This window comes from Equus caballus, chromosome 5 (assembly GCF_041296265.1).
Source record: "Equus caballus isolate H_3958 breed thoroughbred chromosome 5, TB-T2T, whole genome shotgun sequence".
NCBI lineage: Eukaryota > Metazoa > Chordata > Mammalia > Perissodactyla > Equidae > Equus > Equus caballus.
Genome location: NC_091688.1, coordinates 6,994,638 through 7,017,482, shown reverse-complemented (window position 1 = coordinate 7,017,482; position 22,845 = coordinate 6,994,638). Strand labels below are relative to the sequence as shown.

At 40.5% G+C, this 22,845-nt stretch overlaps 1 protein-coding gene across 3 annotated transcripts in view; it reads right to left on the bottom strand.

Moving 5' to 3' along the window:
* The window catches only part of PRRX1 (paired related homeobox 1), a 95,628-nt gene that overhangs the window by 32,454 nt on the left and 40,329 nt on the right, over nt 1–22,845 (bottom strand). For 2 of the 3 annotated variants that reach the window (XM_070267663.1, XM_023640540.2), the window contains exons 2-4: nt 9,376–9,551; nt 4,208–4,389; nt 309–380 (exon numbers count right to left, since the gene is read on the bottom strand). In XM_070267663.1, the coding sequence (XP_070123764.1) occupies nt 326–380; nt 4,208–4,389; nt 9,376–9,551 (413 nt within the window). In that variant the 3' untranslated portion in view covers nt 309–325. The remainder of the gene's footprint in view (nt 1–308; nt 381–4,207; nt 4,390–9,375; nt 9,552–22,845) is intronic. The other variant, XM_001495718.5, reaches the window with a different exon arrangement.

Here is a 22,845-nt window from a genome sequence, read left to right as displayed (position 1 = left end):
ATGGGAGCATGTTAGAGATGCAGATCCCAGGTCCTGCTCCAGACCTACTAATCCGAGACTACGTCGTAACACGATCCTGGGTGATTCATACACTCAGTAATCTTTGAGGAGCTCTTCTCCAGACTATCAGACTACCCTTAACTTTATGAACAAATTTTCTTGCAGCTCTGATTTACAATAGTATTCCCCATTGGAGGAGCTCGCTGCTTTACATTTCTAGAACTGCAAGCCCCACTTTCTTGAACACACTTAATTCCCACTTAAACCCTACCCCCAGCAACCACCCTCTTCCCCCTCTGACAAGTTACCTTTTCAGTGTCTTCCGTTAGAATCCGTTATGAAGCCCCTCGTGTAAACAACATCTTGGGAGGGACGAGGATCTATTTTTGAAAGTGTGAAAGGGAGAAATGAGCCAAATGCGTTCAGCAGATGTCAGGCAGCACCGTGACCACGATCAATGAGGGAGGAGGAGGATGGGGGAGGGAAACTGCGGACAAGGAGAGCTGGCCTCTCGTTCACTTGTCATTGGTTTTCTTGGAGCCCAGCCCTCCCTCTGGGAATGGCACTCCAGACCAATACTGCAGATCCAGGCCATTCTCTATCTATCTCTCATAGGAAAGGATGTCTCTGGGGAAAGGTTTCTTGACTACTTCATCTAAAATGAACTTTTGACTTCTACTTCAGTCAAAAGTCCAGGACTCAGTTAATCACTGCTACCCAAGAGACAAAGCACCACAAGATTTGTGAGTCTACATAACTCTGGTGCTTGTGTGTGCTTTCCTTGCCTAAGAAAAACAGCTCTGAGCTAAGCAGTGGGCGTGTGTGCTAAAAACAAGCTTCCTTCAACTGGCTACGGGTAGATCAAGAAGACACCTGCCGGGACAGTAGTGTCTCTGTTAGGGAAGGCTTTGCTCTTTCTGGTCACTCAGTTGCCTGCCTGACATCATCACCTCTGACATGTTCAAGGGAAGGAATGAGGTCATGACATGCTATAAATAGAGTGAGCCATATGTCCCAGTTTGCCAGGGACAATCCCGGTTTATGCCTGTTGTCCTAGGGTCATTATTAATAGCACTCCCTTTCACTCTCAAAAGTGTCCCAGTTTGGATGATAAATTAGACAGCCACCACTCTGGATACAAAAGACACCCACAAAAAAATGTGCTGGCTATTTCCCATCCCATAATTCTGACCATATGCAAACAACTGCTTTGAATCTTGGTTTCCTCCTCTCTTCTTCCAGGGGAGAGCTGTGGAAGTCAGGAAACTGTCCTCTCTGGCAAAACTGTCTGCTCACTGTCCCTGGGTTGTGTGACTAAGCCACATCAGTCATCCCAAGGGGATGCCCACACACCCCAGAATGTGGAACTCAGCTGCAGGCATGCTTCACTGATCTGAAACAGACTCTGAATCGAAAGGGTGTGTTTACGTAGTTTCCCAGTCTTGTGTTTTTTACTACTTTCAATATAATGTAAGTTTTAATTTGAATGAAAATATGGTTATGCGGCCTAAGACGTTGGACAGAAACAGGGATCACGAGCACTGAGTCTAATTCTGCTTGCTGAAGGCTTAAACTTGGGCAATGTTCAGTCTCTTCTTTGGAACCAGAGCAAGGACAGAGCTACCACACAGGAGCGTTCCAAGGATTAACCAAGAGAAATGCCTTTTAATGAATGTCACATGTGAGATGACTAACTTGACATAACAGTACCAACAGAGATAGCGCGTTAGTTTCCCATAACACAAAAGGCCTATCATTTCCTTTGATTTTCTTCACGTGTTTCTCTTTTATATTTCCTTAACAAAACTTTTATTTCCTACCAAGCTTCAAAATGTGAAATCATAATGTAGTTTGGTTCTAAACATAGCAGAAAAATCTCCAAATAACAGAATAGCTTTTTGCCACTTTTAGAAATTAATCAAAATATAAACACTCCAATCAACATTGGGTCAAAAACATTGTCGTTGATTAAATTAATGCTTTAAACCATCATTTTTCTACTTATATCTGGAGGTTAACTTATTCTTCATACAGAATATGAACAATCAAATTCTATGAAATTTTTAATTATTTTTTACAAACTCTGTATCTAAGAGAGAAACAATATAAAAGTATACCATGAAATGAATAAAAAGTACTAAGTTATATGATTTTAAGTGAAAAGAGCAGAATACAAAAGTATATGTACACTAAGGCTGCACTATATAAAATACTGAACTCTAATTGCAAAAATCAACAGTTATGTCAAGATGGTGGAATTATGAATGTTTTTAAAAACTGTATCTAGTATTTCTACATAATCTTTCCAATTAAAATAGAACATTTCCCAAAAAGGCACATATAAATTGCATGTTAATAATTTCAGTTAGATGCCCATATACAAAATATACATGATGCAGGCACTGGGGCTTGAACTTTTGCTGAGGCCCAGGTTGTCTAACCCAATATTAACTCAGCAAGTATTTCATCCCCACTCATGCAGTGTACTGCCCTCAGCCCTCACTAGTGTGGACCAAATGACAGCCATCTGGACTGTTGAGAGCTGATGTGAAAAGTTCCGAACTAGGATCCAGGTAGAAAAAAGAGCAATACTTCCTGGTTGTGATCAAATTCAAACCAGAGGCCTTGAAACATCAAGCTTTGAACCACATCAGTTTCCCAAGCCACTTAATGAGTCTATGAACTATCAATGTTTACCAGAGAAACAAAGCAGTCTTCCACTTATTTAAAATTGTAAAGAATATGTGATTTCACAATGGTCTTCAAACTGTATTTTTAGTAAATCCTATGGGACAGGAGTCAAATTTTGAATAGGACACACAAACATGACTAATCTTTTGAAATCAGCAAGGCATATTATGTCTGAGAGCAACAGCAATTTCCAATTTCCTATGTATAGGATCTCTATGTACTAATACCAAAGTAATTCAGGCTAATTTCATGATGAGGGATTTAAAAGAGAAATTTCCAAATGCATTTATGGTGTTTCTTTCAAAGAACTAATTTGGAATAGAAAAAACATTTAGGTGAGGTCTTTTGCTTTAATTAGTGTGATCAAATTTTGAAAAGTATTTCCAATTCACCAATGTGGCATTTCACATCAGGAGTTCAGCTTAGATTGGGAGATAATCTCTTATAATTAGTTTAAAACCTCTCCTTAAACCATTAATTAACCTTGACAATAAAAAGGTAAACAAAAGCGTAATACATGAATTTATGAATACTTCTTCCTCCGCTGCAATGGGCCAAAGAGAACAAACAGCCTTGCTCTGGCTTCCAAGAGCGCTCACATTTAGGTTCAAAGAAAGGCACTTTAGACTGACGACAATGCATTAGGCACTTGTGTCTCAGCTTCCCTCTGGAATTAACTTATATTTTCAGAACAGCATAAGAAATGGAAGTTAAATGACTCTCCAAGAGATTGAAATATTACTCTGTTATTTGCCTCTTTAAAAATTTTGACCTTTTTAATATAAAAGTTTAGTGTAAATTATACATTGTCTTTATATTTTAAAAAACCCATACAAACTGACCCCAAAGAACTTCAGATAAGTAGATAAGAATTACCAATAGAGTGGGAAGGCATTTTGGATCACCAGACATCTCCACCTACTAACAGAGAACTGTGGCCATGAAAGGGATCAGAATGTTCTTGGGTTTTTTTTCCTTCTCTGTCTCAGTCTCTCTCCTTCTTTCTTTCCTTCCTTTCTTCCTTCCCTCCTTCTTTCCTTCCTTCCTTCCTTCCTCCCTTTGCTTTTAATTCAAAATCAGCTTACTATGAAATTTGCCTTCGGTCCTACACTTACAGCCTCGCAACTTAAATTCCTACTTGAGCATAAGAAAACAAATCTATCTCAAATTTGGAAGTGGAGTAAAGTCTTGTTCCAGAATGGTTGCAAGAGGGACTCTGGGCATAGCTTAATGATCTTTTGCTTTTAGATTCTTCCCCATCTTTGAAACCTTTGCAAGAGTTCCTGAGTCCAAGAAGAGATTGCTGTTGGCCTGCCTCTCTCTCTTCTGCCCCAAACCCTGCTCCTGGGGCAACTAGTAATCTCCTGTGAAAATCTGGGGATGTCAACAAGTTGAATGTCTTTGAAGAGGTTAACCCAGTAAGAAATGTCAGACAGCTGCACAAGCAGCTTTGAACGTGACCAACCGCTGAGAAACATGTGGAAGTGGAGCAAGGGAGGGTGGGCCAGTCATTCACCTGTACGGAGAGGCCGTCCCCCAGGAGAGATAATCGGTGGGTCTTGGAGCAGGACGAGGTACAATGGGCTGCTCCACAGCAGTCACATCTCCTGAGTAGGATTTGAGGAGGGAAGCGTTTTTATTGGCCAGCATGGCTCTCTCATTCCTGCGGAATTTGGCTCTTCGGTTCTGAAACCACACCTGGAAGATGTTGGGAGGAGAAAAGGGCATGAGGAAGGAGAGGAGAAACAAAGAAGAGGTTACTTGAACGAAGTACTACTGGTTGATTTCACCATATAATGCCTTCCCAGGGAAGATGCAGGATAGGTCCGGAATTCTTCCTAGAAGAAGAGAAATCTGCCGCGATCCTTCCCTGATGGGCGGTCTTAGACAGCTATTAAGGGTGAAGACTATTCTAACAGGACCATGGAGTACTTCCAGTAATCAAGGTTCCAGAGATGAGATCCATGTCTAACCCACGGGATAGTAAAATATGGGTTATAATCCCTGTTGTAACCAAGAACAAGAAGAAAAATCTCATTAGACTTCTGCCACAGATAAGATGACATTTTAAAAGTTTCTTCAAAATTCTTGAAAATGTGAAAACTTCATCTGCTTTCATGATACTCATTGATAATTAAAGAAAACTCTGCATCTTTCCAAAAGTAGACCCTGTGACAAGGATTGCAGAAGCAAAAGATTTCTTGGGGAGGTGCAAGGAGCACAAGTAGGAGGAAGTAACAGAAGAAAAGGAACCTTCCAGAACGTGCTACTAAACGAGCACCCTCTGTGGTGGCTCAGTCTCTCAGGGGCCTTAAGGGCTGACCAGCAAACATACTTCCCGCCCAGGGGTGAGAAGCCTGGGGATTCATACACTGGCTACTGTCCGTCACTGGTTGTTAATGTTCTAGCACTTCTCCCATGCTAAACACAGGCAGGGCAGTCTCTTGGAGTTCTAGAAAGAAGCTTGTGGCACAGAAATGCAAATGCTAAAGGTTGGAAGCCGACTGGAGTACATTTAATTGCAAGGTTTGAGGGATTTGGGTAGTGCTGACAGCATCAGCTACAGCTAACAGTAAACCTGCCCTTTATTAAGTGCTACTAGGACTGGGAACTTATATAAGCACATGACAAACATTATTTATAGTTATCATGACAATTCCGTACATCAGGCTTTATTATTTTTATTTCAGCACTGAGGAAACGGGTCCTATGAGATTAAGTAATGTGTTGAAGTTCACACAAATAATAAATGGATCATTCAAGGACATCTGAATGACGATCATACAACTCTTCCAGACTGCCAAGGAATTGTATTCATTCATTTACTAATTCAAGAAATCTTTACGGAGTGCCTGCTGTGTTCTAAGCTCTGTGCTAACTGCTGAGAACAGAGAGATGAGACATGCTCTGCTCAGAAGCAGCTCATAGTCTATTAAAAGAAGACAAGCATGTAAATTTGAAAAACTGCAAAACAAGTATTTTAGGTGCCATTATAGAAACATGTAACAAAGTATGGGAAAAAGAAATTCTGTGGTGTGGAGTGGAACAGTTGCACAGCTCTTGCAAGGAATATTCACATAAAATACCATGGGGTTGGTACCCGGTGGAGTCGTGCAGCCTGAAGGGCCTGGGTGGAAATCATTAAGGTGGAATCTGGACACCTCTTTCCAGACTTTGCAGCCTCCCAGTTCTTTTGTTTCTAACGTGCCATTCACATTGCTATTAGAGTTATCACTTTAAATGCAAATATAATTCTATTAGTGCCCTGCTTTATATTATCCACTGGCTCCCGTCCCTCATAGAATAAAGTCAAAACTTCTTACCATGGAACAAAGGCTGTTCAGGAGTCAGCTCTTTGTCCACCAATCCAGCCACATCCTGCATCACTGGGACCTCTTGCTCTGGCCCTCCATCATTGCAACTCCTGCCCTGGGCTCAAGACTATCAAATGTATTCAGTTCCTCCCCACCTGCGGATATTCACACCAAATGCTCCCTCTGCCTGCAATAGTCTCCCCTTCTTTGTCTAGGTGTCAAAAGACATAATATTTTTCAAGATTTGACTTTAACAGCGTCTCCTTTGTAAAATGTTGTAGTGGAGAGAACATGGCTTTAAAGTCTAACAGACTTTGCTTGTCTCCACTACTGTAAAGATGTGTTGTTGGATAGTTATTTAATTTCTCTGATCCTTCATCTCCTAACCAAAAGGAAATAATAATGACTACACACAGGTTTGTTATGAGACTTGGCACAGAATGAGTGCTTAATATATGTGTAATCTCACCCTTTTTCCCCAGGCAGATTTGATCATTCCTCCCTCTGGTCTATCACTAATTCTTGTACATCCTTTTAGTGTAGGAATCATCTGACTACATCATAACAGTATGGTACACACATCTGTCTTCTCTGCCTCCAGTCTATTACATCCTTAAGGAGAGGGCCAGGGTCTTATTCATCCCCAGGAAGCCAAAAACAGTTCCAAGAGTATAATAAGTGCTTGATAAATGTTTGAGGGGGAATTAAAGAAGGAGAAAAAGAAAGAAAAAAATAAATTTTACAAAGATGATAAGACATGGCTTCCGTCCAAGAGATCTTCACAGTCTAGTTGGGGAAGTTGGCCCACATACAACTGAATACAATACATGTCACGTTGTGATAAATACCAAAAGTATAAAAAAGGCCAGAGTCAGAAGGGAGTGGTTCTGACTGGGAAAAAGTAAGACTTCGTGGAGGAAGAAGCAAGTCTTGGAGGGAGAATTCTGTCCACTCACACACAAAATGTCTACAGCTCTGAAAGCCATTGGGACATAGTAGCGTGGGAAAGGAGGAAGATGAAATAGTTTCAACATATAAGACAGGCGTTTTCTTATTGTTGTAATGGGGGCAAGATAGCTCCCCAACCCACAGATTTCTCTTTCACATTAAAAAAAAAAATTTCCAACATTGCTCATTGCTCTGTCCAGGTTTCCTTATTTAAAATTCAGATCACCATGGCAAAAATGGTATTTCAAGGTACTGTGGGTTTCTGGTCTAAAATTATTTATTACACCACTGCAAGCCAAGCCTGGGGCATAAAAGATATAGGGATTTTGAAGGAGAGAGGAAGGGATTTAGGAGTAGAAACAGAGCATGTTTAGAGAGCTGTGGTCAGCAGCATGAGGAAAGAGGATGTGGGAAGGCAGACCTCAGAGCTGTGCTTTGGATGGCGGGACGGAGAGAGAAAAAGTGAGTTTTGTCCCTGTGGCTCCCTCTCACTTGAGCCCTGATGGATTGCCAAGCAGCAGCGAGCGCGTCCTCACTCCTGCTTTCTCTAACCTGTGCTCGGAGGCACCATGGCGCCCAGATAACCTTCCCCCTTTTGTCATTGGCATTTTTTTTTCTCCTGGGGAGCATTTCTAGGCGAGGTCCCTGTTTCCTGTGGGGAAAACTCTAACACACCTTCTTTTCCAACTGAAGGGAGCTCCAGGACCCTCTCCCTCAACTCAGCAAATGTCTCTCACAGCATACAGTGCCCCATGGAATACACATGGTTCTTACTCTCAAGGGCCTTGGGGTCTAGCTCAAGTCCCCAGTGGTCAAAACTTTCATCATTTGCATAAAGAAATCCCTCAAGTCCAGACTGAACACAGATATACAAAAAATAATGTCCTCAGGAAGACAAGACAGATTTGGTCCACGGTCCTTACTAAAAGAGCAGCCTACCGGTGGCAATACGGAAGACAATAAGGTCTTGACCGTCAGCAGAGAGAACAGGCACCACATGAAAAAGCATTTAGCCAGGAGACTTTCACTGATTCAAAGTTTACTGTGGCGCTTAAAAGCATGAACTCTAGATCTGTGTATCTGTGTTCGAATCCTAGTTCAGCCACTTCCTAACTGTGAGACATTGGGTAAAACACTTTAACATCTCTGCGCCTCAGCTTCCTCATCTATAAGATGAAGAACACTGTCCACCTCATTGAACTGGTGTGAGGATTAGCAGATTCATTTATGTGAAGTATTTAGAAGACTGCTTGGCCTCTCAGGGCTCAGGTAGTGTTTAGTTATTACATTATTATCATTATTATGATTACTAATCACAGACTGTGTCATTTCTAGATGCCTGGCTTGTAGTTCATGTGTCATGTCACTATTGTTAGAAAGAATCACTGTTCTCTCTCTACCCTGGGCTGACATGTCCTTATCTTCCCTCACTTCACAGAAACAAAGAGCCATCTGCTTGAATGTGCTTTTTTTTTCTTTTGAGGAAGATTAGCCCTGAGCTAACTTTTGCTGCCAATCCTCCTCTTTTTGCTGAGGAAGACTGGCCCTAAGCTAACATCCGTGCCCATCTTCCTCTACTTTATATATGGGATGCCTGCCACAGCATGGCTTGATGAGCGGTGCCATGTCCACACCTGGGATCCAAACCGGTGAACCCCGGGCTGCCAGAGTGGAACGTGTGCACTTAACGGCTGCACCACTGGGCTGGCCCCAATTTGAATGTGCTCTTAACACAGGTCCTAAGTGCAATGTCTTTAATGTGTTTATCTCCCACTCCCACCAGTATCCAGAATCGTGTGTACTTATAATGAGTTTCTTGAAGGTTTGTACATTCCCAAAGTCTGGGGAGGAAAACTGAGATGGGGACAGAGAGTTCATCTCTTTGGCCACATGAAGCTCAGATTGAAAACTCGGAAGTGTGGAGTCAAATGCTCAGGTGGACGATGTTTATTACATGAATCTGGAAGGATGGGAAACAAAGAGGAGGAGTGAGCCCTGTAAAAAGGCATATTCCATCCCACCTAAAGGCATTCAATTAGATTTTTAAAAATACTATGTTGCCCAAAGATACACAGTTAGAAACTGATTGTGACCTCATGCTGCCCATATATAATGCTTATTAGTCCCAGCTCCAGCCTGAAACCTACACCTTGTTTTGTGTATCTTTTTCCTTGAGGAAGATTGTCCCTGACATAACATCTGTGCCAATCGTCCTCTCTTTTGTTTTATATGTGGGATGCCACCACAACATGTCTTGATGAGCAGCATGTAGGTCCGTTCTGGGGATCTGAACCTGCGAACCCCAGGTTGCTGAAGCAGAGCATGCAAATTTGACTACTACACCACCAGGCTGGCCCCTACACCTTGTGTTTTTAAACAGTCTTCTGAGATGTGCCTCTGAGGAGGGGAAGATTTCGGTTACCTGCACTCTGGCCTCGGTGAGGTTCACCCGGCGTGCCAGGTCTTCTCGCACAAAAGCATCTGGGTAGTGTGTCCGCTCAAAGACACGCTCCAAAGCCTGCAGCTGGCTGCTGTTGAAGGTCGTCCTGTTCCTCCGCTGCTTTCTCTTCTTCTTTTCCTCTGAGTTCATCTGATCATCTGGAATAGAAGAAATTAATGATAAGGAGCTAAAGTCATGTTGGGGGGTCCTAGTTTATACTTCTTGACTATATATCTGCAGTGAGATATTGTTTCATTTGCTTACGTCCTTATCAAAGTGTTACAGCCAACACCACTTTCAATGTGCAAATGTGGGCATTGGTGCTCTCAAGTTCATAAGCGAAGACTACCCAGCAGTTCTGTCGCTTACTTGTTTCTAAGTCTGGGACCAGACCTGAACTATCAGAGGGACATTTCTTGCATGCTCCTATTTTGTCAAAGAGGGCTAAAGGAAAATCTTACTCCTGCCCCTGTTCTCTGGACTTCTCTAGAGATGGGGGAAGAAGGGTAGATTGCTTCAGAATTTGTCTTAGACAGTATTATGTTCATTCATATAATTTCATAACCAAAGAGACCAACCATCCCTGATGCCTTCTCCTCAACATACCCACATAAACACAAATGCAGAGGTAAAGAGGAAAAACCATGTTCAAAGTCATTAGAGGGATTTCTGTTTTACCATGCATTCTCCTGGAAACAGCAAGTAATTCCTAACGGCATTCACTCAAGGCTCCATGCTGTTGCTAAGGCAGGCTTCCGGAGCCTTGGCCTAGATCAGGGTTAGTGCTACAACACCATCAACCCAAGCCTATGTTGGCCTGGAAACACCCTATGAGAACTCTAGAACTGGAAAGAGTACTGAAAGATCGCTAAAACATTTTCACCCAAAAATTGAGTTCTAGGGCCCTGAGATCTTAGGAACCTTTGGAGAATCACGACCCCAAGTTATAACCTGTCCTTCCCTGGTTTTCTCTGAGTTTCCCCAAAGGCACCTTGGCAAGCTGATCATCCAGCCTGCCCATGGCAGTCCGAGAGCAGTGTGCTCCTGTCCGGGCGCCCCCACCCAGCCCAGGCAGGAATGATGGATGTATGATGCTGAGTGGAATACCAGCTGTGCTAACACCACCATCAAGTTATCACTCTGAGGCCCAAGCCACTGCAGAGCCTGTGCGGTGCCGGGAGATTTACAGCGCTGAGCTGCTGGGGCCCAGACACACACTCGGCTTGATGAACTGGACTTACACTTCCAACAGCCCTCCCCAAAGAAACTCAGCCCAAAGAAAAATATGAGGAACGAGAGGGAGGATGGAGAGAAAGGAGAGCTGGGCCGCTTGTTCCTCATTCAATAGAAAGTAGCTCTCAGCCATTTTTTTCAACATGCGAAGTCTCTCGATCCTCTCTGACTATAAACACATGACATATTCAAGAAAACTACTGGCAGGAGTCACGACACCATAAGAAAAGTGATTCTTACCTGAGCTATACTATAATTCTTATAAGAAATTGAGGGCATGTTCTAGATTTGGACGTGGATTCAAAGTGTAGCTTAAATGGAGGAGTTCCTAGCCCAGATCCCTCAGTGCCAAACAACTGAGGCCTCTAAGTCTTTTTGAGCAAAGACCCCTTCTTCTGCACCAGGAATGCGCTTGGAACTCGGAATAGAGACTGCACATTTCCCCTTGATATTTAAAGTGGCCAGATATAGAAAGTGCTTATTGAATTGGTTTTCAGGGAAAATGTGAAAATTTTCTTGTGTTAAGACAACCATTTCTACACAAAAAAACACCAATATGATCTCAATCACATTCCTCCAGCTAAGCAGCTGCTGCCACCCATTCTCTCAGCTTCATGGTTGTGTTCACGGTTGACCACTTCTCTGTTTTGTTACATTTGTGGTGTGTCAACTAGAAGCCCTGCTTTGAAGGCACTGCTGTGACACTGTCAATGTCAGACCAGTGGCATCTTGAGAACGCAGCCAATTTAATTATCATAGATCTATCAAGGCCTGGGATGTTTCAAGTAACAGCCCTGATTATACCACTATTTAGCTATTAGCAAAATTAGTTTAGAATATTATCAACGCAGAATTCAAACACCTATCAGCAGTTGCCTTGCGTTTGTATTCTGCTTCCTATTTGAGTATTTGGAGGCATTTCTGGTGTTCCCACTCAGTTTCCCAGATCTTTTTTGTCTCCAGTTCTATATGCCTTGCACTTCAGCTCTCTCTAGGTCATCTTTATGACAGCACCGCGACCTGCATTTCATGCTCCTATTAAACAGAAGTATGCAAAAAATCCTTAGCTTCCTCACCGACCCCCAGATGGAGACTAATTAGACAGACTCTAGGCTATCATTTTCAATCATATAAAGGAAATCCTTTATTAAGCCAATCCCATGATTTGCTTTGTTCTCTCAAAGAAAATCCCTTCTCAGGTATAACCACAACTTCTAAATCCTTTATGCTGTTTTGTAAGCCTATCTCTTCTTGTCCTGCCAAACTGTGATTGAGAACAAGAATATTTTATGGTTTGTTCTTAGTACTACAACCTGCTACATAATCTTTCTTTGAAATCTTCCACAGTTCACTCAAATTCCACCGACTGCCCACCGTAAACCACCAAGTCCCCTGACGTGGGAGTAAGGGAAATGGAGAATTACAGTTTATGACAGAGAATAAATAGCTATGATGACCTGAAACAATTCCAGCGAAAGTTTCCCAGTGAACGTTCTTGTTGTTTTTAACAAATGAAAACACCAGTCCAGACCATGCTGAAGGTGAGAAAAGACACACAAGTAACAGGGGTCCAAGGAGTCTGGATCTGGTAAATGTCCTTCAAAGTGTGAGTATAATAGGAAGAGACAATGAGGGGACAACAGAGACAGCTTGAGCGGCAGCCCTGCAGCTCATCTGTCTTTGCTCACGACTCACAAAGTGTGAGCTCCCTGCTTTCCTCCAAGAACACGGAAGAACAGAACCCAGCACAGTCTCTTCAGCAGCGTGAGAGGTAAAGTCAACATTGCAGAGGTTAACAAATGCGGGGCGTCTGAAGGGCCTGTGATAAGCACTTATCAGACTCCAGACTCTGGTTGAATACAGGGGAGAGAAAGTAGTATATTTTTATCACTGCCAGAAGATCATCTTTCTTGTAAAAACAGCTACAGTAAAGGTTGATTTTGAAACATGCTGTCTGAGGACACTAACGTCCAACTGGGCAACAGGAAGCATCTGATTCTTTGGAATTCTGAAGTGGGTAAGAGTCACCAAATGGAAGAATAACCACAGGCTACATGGATGCATTCTTATCAAAATCATGTTTCAAGTCCAAGGTGTTTACAGATCTTATGGATGATTACGTATGCTATGGATGGTTGAGTGAATTGCAAGTATGCAGTTATTGCCACACTTTCCAATAAAAACAGGCAAAATGACCTTATTAACAAATATATTTTCACTTGGAATCATGAGTCATAAAATATTGGCACCAAATGAAACCAGGGAAATTGTCTAACTCAACTGTCTTATTTTACAGTTGAGGTAAATGAGGCCTAGAAGAATGAAGTAACTTCCCCCAAATCACAATACAAGCTGTGACTGAGCCAGAGCCAGAAACCAGGGCTCCTAATTCTACTCCATTCTCAAGTGCAAATGACAATATACATGCTGTGCATGAGAGGAACAATGAAGCATCAGAGACATAAATAAAAACCATTACCCCAAGAAAATTTTTATAGGAAAGATAGGTTTTTTCATGCTACCTATATAAACAGGGTCTAAGAAACAGGGTCCATCTATATCCATGTTGTCATTTCTACCAGAATAGCCAGTAAAAAAATGCAGCCACTCTCATGCAGAATAGCTACTTTGATCCAGATGTTCTTGAATTTTCCTTTTCAATGGCCTCTGTAAGTCCTTGATTCACCAATTAAATCTATGCAGAGTTATTTTAGCACACCAGTACACCCCATCTTCCATCTTCTCCTTACATCCATATTGGCACTTCTCTTTCTTTCATTTTAGGACTGAGTTCAAAATCTCTGTTTCCAGGGCAGGCCCCATGGCTGGGCGGTTAAGTTTGCGCACTCTGCTTCAGCAGCCCAGGGTTTTGCTGGTTCTAAACCTGGGCATGGACGTAGACCTGCTCATCAAGCCATGCTGAAATGGCATCCCACATAGCACAACAAGAAGGACCTACAACTAGAATATACAACTATGGACTGGGGGTGCTTTGGGGAGAAGAAGAAGAAGAAAAAGGAGATTGGCAACAGATGGTAGCTCAGGTGCCAAGCTTTAAAAAAAAAAAAAAGCTGTCCCCTGTGACACATCTCAAATCTTATCTCCTCTATAAAACTTTGCTGGTAACTCCAATCCATATTGATATCCATTCTCCAAATCCCTATATATATTTTAGTATATAATCAAATACTTTTTTAAAATTATGGGTCAATTCTTTCTATGTAAATGCTTTATCACCTAAATGCATTCAGATCTTCCTACGGAAAAGATATAGGGTCTCTTGATAAATCAAATTTAAATAAAATTTGAAAGATTTATAGTGGTGTGGTATAGAAGCAGTCTCGGAAAATTAGAACATTGGTGATTCATCTGAAGTTTTAAAGGGCTGAAGAATTTCTGAATTCCAATTATTCTTTTTAATAGTGCATAGAAAATAATTAGGTTAACATTATCTTTTGTCTCTGGATAATTTTACCCACAGAGGGAAAAAACCTTTTGCTGTGTTTCTTTTTCAAATAAATAGGTTAGTCATCAGATTTAGAGATGGGAGGAGCTGTGTGGTTTGATTCCTTTGTAAATGCAGGAATTAGTCCTTCATTTTTATTTCTTGCTAGAAAAGCAGCTCCAAGATGAATGATTTAAACAAACAGGAACACATATGAGAAAGAGATGTTAAAGAGAATGGTGTGTCCAATGGATCAGGATGTTAGAAAACACAAGAAGCACTTCTCCAGTAAAGCAAGCCCTTAGTTTTAAGCAGGAGGCCCCTTGTGCACTCAAATACAAGTTCAAGAGGACAATAGCTGTGTCCTTGGCTCTAGAGTGAAATTCACTCTGGACTCCAGATGTGGCTGCCAAAGTTGCGCTGAAGGGAGATTAGAGAAGACAGTGTGAAGTGCTATCCTCAAGCATGAGGACGAGGCAGCTTGCCGTGATCCCTACTCACTAAGGCCTTGCACTCACCAGGCAGCCTTCAGTTAACTGCCAAACACCCTGACCCTCTTCTGGGAGAAGTCTTGGAGATTCCAACTGGTCAGCCAAATATAATTTAAAGGTACAGCAAAAACATATTTTAGGAATAAAATCTGAAGAAAAATGTCTCTCATATGCCTGAGTCATGTCAATTTGGGAAGAAATCTGATGCAAGAAGATAAAACGCCAGCTTCAGTAGCAGAAACCAACCACCACATCAAAGCTTGTCATCTGCCTTTTGGTTGAAAACATGGCAGGCAAGCGGATCTAAAGAGCAGCCCGAAGATCATTTTATGGGCATTGAAGAATGTTTTCAAAGGAACTTATGTTGCACAACAACTACTTACTTTAATGGGATTTGTGTGGTTCAGGCCCTGTAACCTTTGGAAAATTGAAGGGAAGTATAATTGCAAAAGCCACTAAAAACTGTTTGGCTTTTATTGCAAGGCCTATGAAAAGCAGCGAGATATAACTGTGGCATTCATTTGAATTTCTTTGGTTACACTAAACTCCGATTGCAATTACGACAGCATCCTTTTAATATGTACCCCAATCAATGGCACACAGGCCAGATAACTGGGATGACCGTTGCAGCGCAGATGGAGCTTAGTACATCACAATGACCAAAGCCAAGTATATAAGCACATCCACACCTTCTCAACAGCATACCTGGCATCCTCCATCACTGAATCCCAGCAACAGTCAAGAGGGACGAGGTCTCTGCCAGTACAAATGCCCAACTGTGCAGCTCTGGTTCACCTTAGGGTGCATTATCATGACAGCAGCCAGAGCCTGAACTTGTCATGATGGTCTTTGATGTGCATATTTTTTCCCTTACTGTCAACTTGTCAGGGATGTGGTTTATTTTTAGTCAAGTATCAGTCTTAAACCTTAGAAAATAACATTAAAACATCTTAAGTGTAATTTGGGGGACATATACTCTTTGGAGAATAAAATGTTCTAAAAAGTGTGAAATGACATTATTTTGAATGGTTTTGACCAAAAAGGTGAGTCAGTGGCTCTGGGTAAAGCTACACCAGTTTTATGTAGATACAGCTCAAAGTTTAGCTCTCTCGGTATAGCCAACGCTCCTTTGAAACAAAACACTGAAGAACGTGAGGTATCATAATGCAATTGGTACTACTTTTGAGTTCTTCACTCACATATTTCCTTTCACCTCTCTAGGACAAATACATTTCCATGGATCCAAAAATGTTAACACAACCCATATCACTTTATCTGTCCTAACTCTTAAGACATTTTTCTAAAATGATTCTTGATCGGAACCCTGAGGATATCCAACACAAAGTGAGCCTTCCCATGAAGTCCTAGCTTTCTTCTGGGACTATGTAGATAATTTCCCCCATGCTGGCATTTTCCCATGTGACTCAGTATATTTTAAACTGTAACTTCAGAGTACAAAGTTTACGTTTGCATATAATTGAGGTTCTTATAAATGCTCAGTAAATACAAATTAGTAATCAGACATGAAATATTTATATATTTGAATTATTATTATAGGATTTCAGTTACTGAACAGAATGCCTTCTCTATGATAAAGACTGGCTTTAGATGTGTAACCCAATCCCAATTCTCTATGGATAAATCACTTATTTACTCATTTTTTGGTTCATTTCTGGATGTTGAAAAAAGTGGAAAATAAGAATGTTTTTTAATCAGACCCAACTAAACTAGAATGGGGAGGGGGCCACTGTGGAGTAGAGTGGCTAGTTAACTGGCTTGGAAATCAGAACCACCTGTGTTCTCCTATAGGCCCAGCTATTTACTAGCTGTGTGGCCTTGGGTAAGATACTTCACTTCTCTGAGCCTCAGTGCTCGAAACAATAAAATGGAAGTAAGACTACCTACTTCCTAGAGTCATTTGAAAATATAATGAACACATAGTAGGCATTTAGCAAGTGGTGGATTTTTTGGCTACCACAGCTGCTGCAGTTTCTCTCTGGAGATGGGTTAGTCAAAAACCACTGCTGTTGTTCCTTTTTTCTTTTGTTTACTTAACTATTCAGTAAGATTTCTATCACAGCATAACTGGGGAGAAAGTGAGAGAACCGTTCAAATACGTTGATATGGCTTAGTTACTTTTGATGGAGAGCATAATTGAGATCTAAGGGGCTTTAAAAATGAATAAAAGCTTTAAAAAATCAAAAAGAACTGAGACACAGTGGTAGACCCAAAATTGTATATGAAAATCATACATAGACGTTTATCCAAAAATCCCCATTTGGGACACTTTTCTGCTACAGGCCAACTCCTGGCTTTCCAACAAAATAATTTTCTTTTTTCAATTCAAATTTTGAACAAACATTCAGGAAGTAGGCAGATTCTAGCACTCAAAGATAGGTAAACAACTGGTAGCTTTAACAAGCAATCTCACTAAAAATGAGTTTAAAAAAAACAAAAAAAGACAGAGAAAAGGAAGAAGAAGTCCAAGGGCTAAAACCAGGCTATGAAAATTCAATGATTTCCCAGCCTGCTTGCCTTGGATTGACTAATTTGGTTGCCACATGTCTAAAAACACAAAAGTTGGGTCATATTACTCAATATTTATCCAGTGACTTTTCTTTTTTATAAATGTCTGAGCGCTTTGGTAAATTCCAAAGGGATAAAAAGAAACCAATGAAGGCAAGTTCTGGGAAAAGAGTGAGTTCTAACTGATATTTTAAAAGCTTTCTAAACTTGCAACATTCCAGGTGTGTGGTCCCCTTGGAAGTGCATGGAATTTGACTAGGATTACAAACAGAGCCCTAGATGAGCCATAAGCTCCTGCCTTCTTCTGGTAGTTTTTCCTTTGTAGTGAGACTGCTGTCATTTTGTAAAAGGCACAACATCAATCTTGCCATTAGCAGTAGAAATTGGTGTGTCTTCATGGGAGGCAACCACCGTAAGTCATTTTTTTTAATGATTCATTTTTTTTGGCAATAAATTTTAATGTTCTAAAGAAAAACCTGGTAAAAAAAAACAAGAGGTTTTCAGAAAAATACAACCGAAAGCAGTAGCAATGAAGGAGATGTACATAATGAAGGAGTAAGCTCAGCTCTTGGAAGGACAGTAGTGATGGAACAAGACTCTTTTACTTGAATAAAAAGACAGTTACGAGACACTTGATTATTCGGGAATAGGAGCATGACTTGTACTTTCTTATACTTTCCCATCTGAAGTTAAAAGGACAGAATGCCTACAGCAAAGAAAGCCGCAGGGAACAGAGAATTAGCTTTTCATCACAAGAAGAGATGGAGCCGAGGGTAATTCTGTACCACTACATAGAGTAAATCAGGAGGGCTGAAGAAGAAAGGAAAGCCCCTCTCAAGTGTTACTCTGTCTTGACATCAAACTAACATGAAAACTGAAATATGCTAAAATGGTTAACATAAGGAACTTGGTATTTTTAAATAATGTTTAAGCGAAAGGAAATTAAAATTCTCTTTCAAGAATAAGAAAAGTGTAAACAGTGGTTTAAAGTTTGACATTTTTACTCCACATTGTAACATCGCTGGGTTTCAACTTTCTTGTCTGTAAAAATGGGTTGCTTTAAGATATAAACAGTACAAGCTTTTAGATTGTAGCAAGTAGGTGTACACATTTCTGTCTATTTTGCTTTAAATTCTATTACGAGCAATTGTGGACAGGGCTTTGGATGGGCTCAGGGATTCGGACTCTAACTCAGCAGGTTTACTGACCAAAGCTGTGAGGTGCGGCCTTAATGTCCTTACTGGCGAAGTTACACGTTGGACGAGGTGACTACGATCTCTTTCAAATCCAGCATTGTGGGTTTTAGAGATTGTTCCTATATTTTCAGTATCTAGCCCAACAGAAAACTTTCAATAATTGTTTGTTAAGGCATTGACTGAATCATGTTCTTTTCTTGTTGTTGTTATGTTTTTGGTTTTGATTTGTTTATTTTTGTCTTTTTTTTTTAGCAAACCTTTGACTAGAGGACATATTGACTGAGGACTATTCTGTGATTACCTATGCCCAGCGAAAGCTTATGTGATTGACCTGCTCTTCCATGCCCAGAGCACTCTGAAGAGTGAAGTCTCCAAATTGAAATTAATGTGAATCTTTATTTTAAAAGAAATTAGTTCACCTATAAGTACAGTCTAGTGAAAGAGGAAACCTGAGAGGTTCTTAAGAGACAGTTATTCTGACCTTTAAATTTACTAAACAGAAAGAAGAATAACTGCTATTTCTTTTCTTTCTAGCCTTGACCTCCTAACCATGGGGGGGGGCGGGTAGCCTTGCTGTAAACACCGTCTACTAAAACCACCTTAACCTGATCCCAAAATTGGTGCCACAAACAATGGTCACACTCAATCATGACCTTCACAACCTCTCACTATTACCTTATTTATTGACTTGAACAAATATTTGTTGAGCATCTGCTACATGCCAGGCAGGTAGGTGCTCTGAGAAATGCATGTAGTCTCCCTTCAAGGGACTTTATAATTGGTTTGGGGAAAGAAGTCACAAGTGCTAGAAAAGTAAAGCAACAGTAGCAAAAAGATATTCCAGAAGAGCCAGTGGCCATCAGAGCTAGCAACGGGCAAGGACGGAGGACGGAGACACCAAAGTGGGCGGCGGGTCAGAAGACAGTCAGCATGAGTCTTTCTCTGTCATTCTTTAAGTTCAGCATCCCTCTCTCAGCTGTATTGTGACTTGTCATTCCATTCACCCTACTATTGTTCTGCTGCCAATGGAGGTGACAAAAGTACATTTTCCTTGTCTTTCATTTATATTCTTCTTTGGCATTGTCTCTCTTTGCCTAAAAACATATCCTAGACCCTTCCCTTATCCACAGATTCTTCATATTGATGGCTCCTTCTTCTGCTCCAAGTCTCAGTTCACCTGTCAGCTCTTCGTAGGGACCTTTTCTGATCATCAACCAGAAGTAACCTTTCCCTCACTATTCTCCTTCTAGCCTCTGAACCATCTGCTTTATCACACTTATGACAATCTGTAATTATTGATGCTGATTGCCCCAAACACTAGAATATGAGCTTCACGAGGGCAGGAAACTTTTCTGACTTGTTCACTGTCAGAATCTAGTATTGGTACCCCGGTATATTTTAGGCACTTTTCTTAGAATGACTGAATGCATATGTTAACTGTGCTTGGTGAAAATGCCTACTCTGCACACCCTGGTCAGTTAACACTCAGCCATCAAAACTGACAGCCCTTGCCGGGATGAGGTTCTGTAAAGTCTTGACACACAAATTTTCCTGATCTGAAGGCTTACACCTCCAAGTCTTTCATGTACTTTCTTTGTGCATGACTTTGCATCAGTAATTACCACCCCAATAAGAGGTAAGCCTTGAAGACAGGTGAATCATGCATGTAGAATAGAGTCCAATACATCTTAGCAGCACTCAATAAATGTCTGACTTTGACGACGATGACACATGGAATTATTGACCATTTTAGACATGATCTGGTACAGTTATTTCTGTTTTTAAAAATAGGTTTAGCTTTAGGTTGTATTCACTGTTTAGTGACTTGTTTCCTGTTCCCTTTCACTGTCAAAGGAGCTTGGGAAAAGCCTGCTTAATTCATTTTCTAACATACAGCAACATTACTGTCTGGCAACCACACCTAAACCTTAATTATATGGTGATTTCCTCTCCAGGGATATGGGACTATTTTAACTAGTAAGGAAGCTGATGCACTAAGGTCATATGAGAAAAAAGAGTTTTTGGACAAAACACTCAAAAATCCATGTGGAATAATCTTATTCCACTGAATCATGTCCCTGTTGTTGAACAGCTCTAAAGAACTCCTTGTTAATAGGAGATTCTGTCTGCTGGACTGGAAACCTATGAGTAATCTATGTGTCACTGTGACTCATGTCATGGCCATCACTCCAACTCCCCATCATCTGAAAGTTGGCAAGAAGAATTCATACTGCTCAACTCATAACAGGAAGAAGCCAGGATGGAGGAAAGCTCTAATAACCACTTTTGTTGATTAAAAAGAAGATGATGACTAGAAAAGAAAGACAACCAAGCGTAAGAACAATGCCTTTTTAGTCACCACCTAAATCATTCTCTGCCTTGGCATCTGTTTCCAATATGCCTTCAATGCCAATACAGGTGTTCTTCCTTCCACATCCTTCGATCTTTTTTCAGATTTCCTCTATTTTAAAACTTTTCCAACTTTTAAATTACTTTTAAGGAAGGACTTTGATAGCAATATGTTAAACCAAGAGGAAGGACAAACTGTTAAACCAAGAGGAAGGACAAGCCAGCATTTAATTCCACTACAAAACCATTAATAGAACTTTCCATTGATAGAACTTTCATTTGTCAGCTTCCCTCTAATTTCTTCTCTATTCCTCTGCAATTCTGATTAAAATGGCACAGGGTTTAACGACTTGGTTAACTTACTGGGAAGTCAACACCTTTAAAATAAAGTGTCTTAGGAATAAACTGGAAGATTTTACGAACTCAGGGGACTCATAAAAAACAGATACTGATCTGGTGTGTAGGTGGGAGAAGAAGTTTTGGAAAATCAGATTTTATAAACATAATGTCTGCCATAAATTGGTTAAAGAAAATTTGTGTATGGTAACCGATTTGGGCAAAGGTAGGGACATCTTAAGCTGCAGTTTTAAAAGTTTTTACCTAGCCAAAGAGGAAGTTATTTACAAGGAAATCTGCTCCCTTTGTGCTATTCAGACGTGTTTTGCAGACCCTTGCTGGGCTCCTTCCCTTTGTTCTATTTTGTGATTTCTATACTAACGTTTTCTACGGGTAGTAGCCCCATCTCCTTTGAAGCATCATTAAACTTCTTTCTTTACTACGGATCTGTTAGTTTGGGGGTAAATTTCCTTGGCTAGAGGATTGTTATGATTTTCTTTCCTAGAGACTTGCAGTTTTAGCATCAGTTCCAGCTCCTCTCAAGGCCAAGGGGTACTAGCTTTGCTGGCCACTAAACCTAGGTGGTCACCAAGTGATATCAGCAAAGTTAACTTCTTGAGTTGCGAGAGCCTACTTTCTATTTCAAAAATTTATCTCTAGTTTGTCATAGCTCCGGATCAGATTTACACCATATGATTTTATTCCCTTTCCCACATTTTAGGCAATTCAATATTTATAAAAATCTTTTCATAGAATTTTATCATAAAGACTACTTTATATAATGGAGGGCGGGGAGGACTCCAGTGGATTAGAAGTCAGACTGCATGTCTAGCCCTAAAAAATCATGTGATTTTTTTCCCCAGTCATGTGATCTTAAGAATGTAACTTTGCCAATCTGGATTTCCATTTCTATTGCTATCAAATAAGGCATAGTATTAGACTGTTTCTAATTTCTCTTCCTGATTTTAAATTCTAAATTTCTCTTCAAATACTTGACCAATGGATAAATCTGTGCCTTCAAAGAGATATGTAGTAAAGAATAATATATTATTTACCAATTATCTCCAATTTTGAAATCTACGAATTTAACAGTGGATTAACTATATACTATGTAATTCCATGAATATGCATTTCTGTAGTCAAATCTGCAGTGCTCTTGATGTTTTAAATAACATTACTGATGATCTTTGTGGATATCAGGGTTATTTCAACATTGCGTAGGTGCTTATTTTCTTTTAGATAATTTTTAAAGAAAATGTTCGGTTTTAGCAGGTGTTAAAACAATTGAGAAGAGAACAGAGATGAAAAACTGTTTTATAAAGTTTTGGAAATTTAAAATAATCTAACATTTAATGATAGGGGACATATTTCTTACAAAACATCTGTATGCATGTGCGTGTGTGTGTATCTCACAAAACGTGAGTGTGTGAGTGGTGAGTGTGTGTGACTCAGCTCAGAGAGTCCTTGGTTGAACTGTAACAGTGCTATAAACATAAGAGCTAGAAGCAGATCCAATTGCCCACAGTGGGAAGGACCAAGCTGTGGCATTGTGAAAGATTTTACTTGTTTAGACTTTCTGTATAGCTCACTAAAACTGCCAAGACCTATCATCATTACCCACTCTCATGCCAACTCTATCTGGTAACTCACTTTGACATATTAGTTTCTAGGTAGGAGCTCCCAGACAATGGCTCATGTGATATAAGTGCCAGTGAGACTCATCTATAAAAAAAAAAAAAAAAAGTATTTAAAATAGATATTTCAGATGTTTAAAATTTAAATAAACCAAGGCAAAGTGTGTAAGGATCCAAGCAAAGTCAATTGCCAAGTTGTGCTGGTTGATACAACCAAGTACTACATCAACAGGGTCTTAAAC